The 9761-nt window shown below is 37.2% G+C and overlaps 1 protein-coding gene across 1 annotated transcript; it reads left to right on the top strand.

Annotated features, from left to right (window-relative positions):
* The first annotated feature begins 6960 nt into the window (after positions 1–6960).
* Positions 6961–9016, top strand: LOC119084813 (vanin-like protein 2). The gene is made up of 5 exons (XM_037194885.1): positions 6961–7217; positions 7273–8230; positions 8297–8443; positions 8498–8738; positions 8796–9016. Exons 1-5 carry the CDS (start codon positions 7164–7166, stop codon positions 8992–8994), a joined length of 1599 nt encoding a protein of 532 aa, XP_037050780.1. The 5' UTR covers positions 6961–7163; the 3' UTR covers positions 8995–9016.
* The last annotated feature ends 745 nt before the right edge of the window (positions 9017–9761 follow it).

Raw genomic sequence — 9761 nt, 5'->3', positions numbered from 1 at the left:
TTTTTGCTATCCGCTTGGTACATGATATATGGAAGATTCTTTTCATAACATTTTCATTGTTCATTTGTCAACAGATTGCGAAGTGACATTTCAGTGTATTTTTAAGCTTTTCGTGATATCGCAAAAACTGCAGGTTATTTCATTAACTTTAGGAACACGGGTTCTCCAATTCAAATGAGTGATAGATCGTTGGATTAGTCAAGGAGTGCACAAATTCACTCAGTTTTTTAACGTTGCAAATTGGCAACGGACCATTCAAGTATAATATGACATGTAGCTTCAGACAAACGTAACAAACAAGAACTCTCGTTGGAGCCTACACATGGGACTCCGTTAAGGAGAAGGTGATCTTGATAAAATCAAGTTCTAAACAGAGACAACCTGTTTCGTCATTTAGGAGCTCTAGGAACTGCTACTCATCAGTCGGTGGCAAACAGTCCATAGAGGTCTCCTAAATGTGCCATCGATACAGGGGACATGTACAATTGAACGCGAAGTGTGTACAATGTCAGGATATTTGGACGTACGTCCGAAATGACATTAATAAGAAATTTCGATCGAACGGTTGATCGTCTCTTCCTCAGCAGCAAGACACCATAACGCACAACAACGATACAAAAAACACATATGACAAACTCCATGTCAGACGGAAAACGCAGTTACAACGGAAAAAGGTAGTCATAATGGAAAAAGTAGGAAAATCTCTCACCTCAGTCCCATGTGTAGGCTCCAACGAGAGTTCTTGTTTGTTACGTTTGTCTGAAGCTACATGTCATATTATACTTGAATGGTCCGTTGCCAATTTGCAACGTTAAAAAACTGAGTGAATTTGTGCACTCCTTGACTGATGCTCTCTTTTGGCGTTTATGCTGACGAACAGATACGATTGATTATGATGATGATGATGATGATGATGATGATGATATATGATTGATGATGGGATATAATCTACGATGGGATATGATCTATGATGGGATATGATCTATGATGGGATATGTGCTATGATGGGATATGTGCTACGATGGGATCTGTGCTATGATGGCATATGTGCTATGATGAGATATGATTGATAATGAGATAGGATTGAAAATGAGACGATTCATGATTAGTACAATACATAGACGATATCCATCCACAGTAAAATATGCAAACAGAATGATCGAAGCACAGTTGGAGACGGCGCTGAAGGCAGCAAAGCTGCCTTAAAAAACTGATCCTAGTTGCTGTCCGTGGGGGAGTTGGGCTTCATAGTTGAGTGTTGCGTTCCGTTCTTTTTTTTGGAAAAAAGGAGTTAAAAAATGTTGTATAAAGGAAAATCCTAACGGGCCCTTTCATTAATTATTTTTAGTTCAATATAAAAACGGAAAAACTCTTTGTTCGGCTAATTTTGTAAAAGGAACAATTTGTTGTGATCTGTCCATTTGACATTCTCCCCGCATTTTGTAAAAGGGAAAATTAAATGATTTTGTTTTATTAGCGATTTCCGGCTCATTTTGTAAAAGGAAAAATTTGATTTCTTCGTTCAATTAGAAATTTTGCTCACATTTTCTAAAAATAAAAATTTGAAAATTCTCTCTACATTTCGTAAAAGGGAATATTGCTTGGTTCTGGGTCTCATTTTGTAAAAGGAAAAATTTGATTTCTTCGTTCAATTAGAAATTTTGCTCACATTTTCTAAAAATAAAAATTTGAAAACTATCTCTACATCTTTAATTTAGTTTTTAATTTTTGAGAAAAGATCGATGTTTTACCGGCTGCGCCATAATTGTGAGCAGTCTTTTTTGTCGCATTTAAAATAAATACATCTCTACATCTTGTAAAAGGGAATATTGCTTGGTTTTTGGTTATTAGCGAAATTTCGGTTCATTTAGTAAAATATTTTCTGCCGATTTATTTGTTGATTTTGTAAAACGGAAAATTCAATGCGAACGATACATTAGACATTTTGCTCATTTTTTTTGTAAAAGGAAAAATTGGAAATTCTACCCCCATTTCGTATAACGGAAAATTTAATAAATTTGTTGAATTAGCGATTTTTGATTCGATTCGTAAAAGGGAAAATTGGAAATTATCTCAATATTTAGTAGAAGGGAGAATTCTATAAATTTGTTAAATTAGCGATTTTTCGGTTCATTTAGTAAAAGGAAAAATTCGAAATTCTCCCCACATTCTGTAAAATGGAATATTCTTTAGCTTTGCTAAATTAGTGACTTTTCGGTTCGTTTCGTAAAAGGGAAAATTGGAAATTCTACCAACATTTTGTAGACGGGAAAATTCAATGAATTTGTGGAATTACCGGTTTTTGAGCTCATTTTGTAAAAGGGAAAATTCGTTGTGGTCGTTCCATTAGACATTCTCATCACGTTTTGTATAAGCAATAATTGCATGATTTTGGTCAATTATAAATTCTCACAATATTTTGTAAAATGGAATATTCTTTGCCTTTGCTAAATTAGCGATTTTTCGCTTCATTTCGTAAAACCAATAATTCTATGTGATCACTACATTAAAAATCTTGTCAATTTCTTCTATAGAAAAAAAAATAGAAATTTCAGTGACGAAGTGAGTGGGGGTTCCACCCCCACACCCCCGGGCCTCCGGCTATCAGATTTGCATTGACGAAAGTAACGTATTGAGGGAAAATGCAATTTTTCCATTCTCAATTAGCGATTTGCGGCTTATTTTGTAAAAAGAAAATTTGATGGCTTCGTTAAAAATAAAAATTTGAAAATTCTTTCTACATTTTGTAAACGGGAATATTGCTTGGTTTTTGTTATTAGCGATTTTTCGGTTCATTTAGTAAAAGGTGAATATTCTCTGCCGATTTATTTGTTGAATTTGTGAAACGGAAAAATCGATGCGATCGATTCATTGGACATTTTGCTCATTTTTTTGTAAAAGGAAAAATTGGAAATTCTCTCCACATATTGTTGAAGGGAAAATTCAATGAATTTGTGGAATTAGCGATTTTTGAGCTCATTTTGTAATAGGGAAAATTCGTTGTGGTCGTTCCAATAGAAATTCTCATCACGCGCTGTGATTTTGGTCAATTAGAAATTCTCCCCATATTTTCTAAAATGGAATATTCTTTGGCTTTGCCAAATTAGCGATTTTCGGTTCGATTCGTAAAAGGTAAAATTGGAAATTCTCCCAACTGTTTGTAAAAGGGAAACTTTCATCAATTTGTTGAATTAACGACTTTTCGGTTCAATTCGTAAAAGGAAAAATTCGAAATTCTTCCCACATATTGTAAAAGGGAAAATTCAATGATTTTGTTGAAATAGCAATTCTCACAATATTTTGTAAAATGGAATATTCTTTGGGTTCGCTAAATTAGCGATTTTTCGCTTCATTTCGTAAAACCAATAATTCTATGTGATCAATACATTAGAGATCTTGTCCACTTTTTGTAGAGAAAAAAAAATAGAAATTTCAGCTTAGAAAATGACAAAAGTAACGTATTGATCGTTTTCAATAGCGAATTTCCGATACATTTTCTAATAGGCAAAATTCGATCCGATCGATCCATTACTCTATATGTGTTATTGGATATAAGCGATATTTTTCAGTTTCATAAATGTTTGTCGGAAAATGCGAAACGTACTGCCGTTACACAGCTGTTGACAGTGGCAACCCAGTAAAAAAGAAACGACCATTTTACAGTCCATGAGCGCAGAAAAATTTCAATAAATGTAACCACACCGACAATTTTCCATTGTTCCCACAGTCGATATTCGTGCGAAATGCACTAAATAAACGCTAATCAGCTTAAAAAGCGTTAATCCGTCGAAACAGACCAAAAAAATCGAATCCCCGTATCCAAATTATCAAAAAGGCAAAAAATTGCATTTTCGACCGCTGTGCCGGCAGTGGAGCGTCCACCACCAAAAATTTATATGCATTCGAACGGGCTTGACTCACCCGTCAATATGAGCCATATATCAAAAAAATGCCATCCCAAATGGCCAAACGGCAATCAAAAACATTTTTGCTTCACTGTGCTTTGGAGTAGCTTCGAAGTGACCCATTTGAAGAGTGTTTGTGCGGCGGAAAACATAACCACCACGGCGTGTGAGGTGTCTAATGAAAGCTCAGGACCTGCTCTATCGAATAGAGAAGGAATCCCGTTACCACAGTTCACCTGATCCGCACAGCAAGTGCGAAAGTGTTCCCGACCCTAAGTTTCCATCTCACTTCGAAAGTGTTTTCTCCCAAAATTCAAACCGTACCATATCGTGTTTGGCATCGTTAGATAGGTCTTGAACGCACCGTCATTTTGAGCCCGCACACACCGACCGACGCAGCGGCTGCAACTGGTGAAAAACCAAAAGTCAACCAAAAGTGAAAAATTTTTTTTTTTCACTTTTCTCGAAAATGTGTCATATCGATTTATTGAGTCATATATGTATCGATCGGGCTGTTCCAGTGCACGAATAGGTGAAAATATAAAGAAAAAAAATCGCACAGTTTTTGAGCAAAAAATTTTTTAGTGAAGTAAAGTGACCCTAATAACTTTCGAGTAATATCTCCCCGAAGAGTAAACCGAATGGATCAGTGTTTGGTATCTACGTGTTGACCATGAAATTCTGCGTCGATCTATGGCAACTTCGGGTGTCGTTGCACCCATCGCACCACTACATAAATTTTCGAAGTAAAATGTAAATTTTTCATTTTCGCTCAAAAATGGTAAAAAATATTTTTTTTCACATTTTTTTCGCCTCTATCATGTTGGGTGGTTCCCGCCCGACGTTTTAAGACACAGTTGAAAAAATGAAAAAAAAATCGGCGAAAAAAATATCGACCCAATTTTAGTATAAATCCCATCTGTGTCACCCAACAAACACCCCCAGGTATAAGGAATAATTTGTAAAAGCACTCCGGCCTGCGGCCGTCGCGCAATAGAGGAACCATCAAACAACTCAGTCAAGGAGTGCACAAATTCACTCAGTTTCTTAACGTTGCAAATTGGCAACGGACCATTCAAGTATAATATGACATGTAGCTTCAGACAAACGTAACAAACAAGAACTCTCGTTGGAGCCTACACATGGGACTCCGTTAAGGAGAAGGTGATCTTGATAAAATCAAGTTCTAAACAGAGACAACCTGTTTCGTCATTTAGGAGCTCTAGGAACTGCTACTCATCAGTCGGTGGCAAACAGTCCATAGAGGTCTCCTAAATGTGCCATCGATACAGGGGACATGTACAATTGAACGCGAAGTGTGTACAATGTCAGGATATTTGGACGTACGTCTGAAATGACATTAATAAGAAATTTCGATCGAACGGTTGATCGTCTCTTCCTCAGCAGCAAGACACCATAACGCACAACAACGATACAAAAAACACATATGACAAACTCCATGTCAGACGGAAAACGCAGTTACAACGGAAAAAGGTAGTCATAATGGAAAAAGTAGGAAAATCTCTCACCTCAGTCTCACTCATAACGCACGCCAAAATCAATAGCCGTACAGATGGACGAAGCTGGACACACGCACGCAAACAGCAGGAAAAACCTCACTTCGCTTCTCGTGAAGGAAACAATCCGGTTTTCAGACTCACTTCTCTTATCAGCTTCGTCGCGAAAAATCTCACCAATTCCTAAAGTCGAGATCTAGTTAAACAAACGCTGATACCTCAACGAGCTCAAACTTACGCACGGAGGAAAATAGTCAGACACGGATCTAAATCAGACACAGCACGACTTCTGGTTCAGGCAGTCACGAGAACAGAAATCCTTTTCTCAGCTTGACAACGAACACCAAAAGTAAAAGTAAAAGGCTACTCACTCATCGTCGAACAAATTTTATTCTCAACACAATTTCAACGGTTGCTACTACAAGAAAATTAAAACTAAGAAAATCAAAGAAAATTGAAATCAAGAAAATCAAAGAAAATTGAAACTAAGAAGAGAAAAGTAGTCACAAAGATCCACACCTTAACAAAGAGATGATGAGCCCATGGGTCAATAATCCAGCCGCCTAACAAACCGACGACCACGGACATCACGCTCGTAGCCCGCAAAACCCAAACGTCCTTCCGAATGTCGATTACCGTACGGGTTCTGACCGACATAAGAACTCCTATTTCCGTACGGAGTTTGCGCATGCAGACCGTCAGTCAAGGAGTGCACAAATTCACTCAGTTTTTTAACGTTGCAAATTGGCAACGGACCATTCAAGTATAATATGACATGTAGCTTCAGACAAACGTAACAAACAAGAAGTTGGCGAGACTGAGTCAGGACTCCTTGACTGACTCACCAGAAAGCATCTTTAATTTTTTCGATTAATTTTGTTTGTTTTCGGTGCAAAGTGTTCAAAAGTGAAGGCTTGTCAGAGGGTCCCGCGAACAGTTTTTCGGCAATTACTCAAGAAATAATTATATAAAATCATTGTTATGCTGTACTAATGTCGGTCTTGGGAAGACCTACTACAGGTGGAGTGTATGCACTGGTTGGTGTTCCCGTGTTCCCAAAGTTAATGAAATAACCTGCAGTTTTTGCGATATCACTTTTTAGTTCTCGGTAAGAAATATACTATTTTGTGCCTTACGAACATAATTCGACGTTTTTTGTCACTGCACCTATGATCGAAAAGTTCTATTATGTACCTACGTGTTTCAAGGTTCTTTTTTTAAATAATCTTCACACAACGAAAATTGGTGACAGTTGGTTGAAATAACGAATTTTGTAACCAACTGAAATTCTGATTTTATTATTTTTTTGTGATATTTTTGTAGGTGTAATTGATTTATTTTTCTCGTTGCATTCTATAAAATATTCCGTGGAACAAAGATGCAAAAAGCGAAATTTTCTCGTATACGCAATACGCTGCATGTACGTATTTACCAGACTTTACAGTCCGAGGAAAAGAATAAGAGACCTGTTCCTTCAGAAGCTTGTATAGATCTGTGCGTTGTTAACTTGTACTTCAAATTATTCTTTTTACAAATCAGGATTGCTCCTAATACTAGTGTTTGTTTGTTGATGCTAACCTGCTTACCTGAGTATATTAGAATGTGACCGATCCGCATTCATGTGGCTTACTGATTAAGTGTCGACAATCTAATCATATCTATTTGAGCAAAGGCACAACAAGCGGAGAATAAAATACGAGCATTCGCTGATTAGGTTTCGTCGAAGAAACGTCACGTGAAAATGAAGGTTTTACTGTTACTGACAATTCTTTTAATTTTTGGGACTTCATTTCAAGTAGAATTCTTTATTTTTTTCAAATTTCTCTTTATAAATCAAGTTTTTTAATTAGATTTCTCTACCATCCTCTCCAAGTTACGAGGCTGGTGTTGTTGAATTCAACTACGAAAGAGAACCATCCATAACACAGTACTCGCGCACAGCTTCAAATCTGGCTAATTATTTGGAAATTATGAGAACCGCGCCTATGACTCTGGACATCATCGTTTTTCCTGAAATGACCTTGAATCAAATGCAAACAGCGGTTGAAATTCCAGAGCCAAAGGATAAGGTGTCGCCCTGTGACAGCGTAGACTATCTGGAAGATAATCTTGTGAAGCAAATTTCTTGTTCAGCCAAAATGTATCAACGATATGTTGTTGTTGGTGTCGTTACTAAAGTTTACTGTCCGGATGAAGATATGATAGAACAGAATGACCAACGCAATTGTTCGGATCGTGAAGATAGAATGAGCTATTACAATACTAATGTTGTCTTTGACAGAAACGGAATGGTTGTTTCACGTTATCGCAAGTTTAATTTGTTTGGCGAAGATGTTGATAGGCCGTTAGTGCCGACGTTAGCCGTATTCGAAACAGATTTTGGCGTTAGATTTGGTCATTTTATTTGTTTCGATATACTGTTTCGCTATCCAGCGTTGGAGCTGATTCGAAGCGAAAACATTACTGACATCATTTATCCCACCATGTGGTACAGCGAAATGCCATTTTTAACTGCAGTACAAGTTCAACATAGCTGGGCATACACAAACAATATCAATCTGTTGGCAGCTGGTGCAAACAATCCGCTAATCGGTAGCACTGGTACTGGTATATTTGCGGGTAGAAGAGGGTCTTTGATTTCCATCATGGAAGGGATGAACACTACAAATCTTTACACTGCGATCGTACCCAAAATTGGTCTTGGTGATCAAATTCCAGTAACGGAAAGCTCAGTGGAAAGAGGAAGAGAAGAAGTAGCTGTAATGGCTCTGAATCGTGAGAATCTCGAGAACTACACTGTCCAATTTTGTGAGAATTAGTTGCAAGTGATCGAGAGACTAATACACATTATGACATAACGTTTTATTGTTTTAGTGCACTATCCATCATCTACTGGTTCTACGTATTTTATGACCTTATGTCACGATGAAAACTACTGTTGCAAATTCGTCTATGGATTTGAAAAATTATCCACTGAAGAAATGTCATATATTTACGCAGCTGTAGTTTTCCACGGAATTCGTAAGCTTTCCACGCTTTGCTATGAAAAAAGAAAAAAAAATCCTTTCATTGCAGGGATAATGGATGGTTCTGGGTATGGTGTAACTGTATGTGCTGTGATAGCATGTCAAACATACGATAAATCAACTTGTGGTGTAAGGAATGAATCCCTTAGTTTCGACCATGATTGGCACACGTTAGAAATTACTGGTCAATTTCCGATCGGTGACCAATATATCTATTTTCCAACAACTTTAGATTCATCAATCATGCCGTTGAAGATTAATCAATTCGGAGTCACTAAAGCATTATTGTCGTTAGTTTCTTTTTGTGTGATTCAATGCTTGTCAATTAATGACAACACTTATTTTAGGAGTGACAGCTCGATTATGGAATACTCCATGAAATCACGTGGTAAAATCAGAGAATTCTATACTTTTGGAATATATGGACGCGACTTTAGCTTAGATGGAACTAATGGAAGTGAAATTGTAAAGGGTTCGTTTTTTTCAATAGTTGTTGGACTAACAGTGACAGCTGTTGAATATTGGATAACAGAGCGTACAGTCTAAAATAAAATTGCTCATAATTGCACCATATGTATGTATTTATTCAGATATACCATTTTCTTTTAAGCTAACAGACATTTGGATGTCGCTTCGACAGATAGAGGTAACATGTCGGTCATTTCTGTAGAACGAATGGAATGTCAAAAATATGACTATATCAAAAATTGATCGATTGTTTACAAATTAACGCAATTTTAGAAATGGCCGACATGTTACCTCTATCTGTCAAAGCGACGGCAAAGATTTCATATTTTATCGTGCTTGTTACATTCAAAAAAAATTCAAACTATACAAACTAAACAACTGCGGACTTACGCTGCAAATGATTTATTTTTAGATTCATTACACGGTGGGGCTGAACGAACTTTAAATAAACATGTCGACTTCCATCTCGGTTCTTTTCATAGCTGAGTTAAGGGAGGCGTGTAGTATCCAACGGCACATGTTGCAGGCGAAACCACTGAGCCGTTTCTGAGAACTAGGAATATCGTCGCCTGGCTCCGCGGAAGTTGATGGACCAGTGTTTGAAACTGGAATCGGTAGAGGGACAAATTCTAAGAACAACCATCTAAAAATTATTGCTCTCGGTCATTTGGTCGCAGAGCAATAGAAGCAGAAAGTCGAAAATTCCACCTCTTCAAGGGGTGATGCCTCCTCGACGAAGTTCTCGATCCAGCACTTCAATAGCGTTTCTAGACAAGGTTAATGTGCTCTTTCGAATGGCCATGAAATTTTTTTGAAAGTGGACTCTTTTGGTACATTTTCAGAAA

This window comes from Bradysia coprophila, unplaced genomic scaffold (genome assembly GCF_014529535.1).
Source record: "Bradysia coprophila strain Holo2 unplaced genomic scaffold, BU_Bcop_v1 contig_94, whole genome shotgun sequence".
In the NCBI taxonomy this organism is placed as follows: Eukaryota; Metazoa; Arthropoda; class Insecta; order Diptera; family Sciaridae; genus Bradysia; species Bradysia coprophila.
This window is presented reverse-complemented; position numbering and strand designations above follow the sequence as displayed.

Excerpts from the sequence above, each read along its gene's own strand:
- LOC119084813 (XM_037194885.1), top strand. The coding sequence starts at position 7,164 with ATGAAGGTTTTACTGTTACTGACAATTCTTTTAATTTTTGGGACTTCA. Across the intron at positions 8,231-8,296 it reads GAACTACACTGTCCAATTTT|TGCACTATCCATCATCTACT; the intron begins GTGAGAATTAGT and ends TTATTGTTTTAG. Across the intron at positions 8,444-8,497 it reads TGTAGTTTTCCACGGAATTC|GGATAATGGATGGTTCTGGG; the intron begins GTAAGCTTTCCA and ends CTTTCATTGCAG.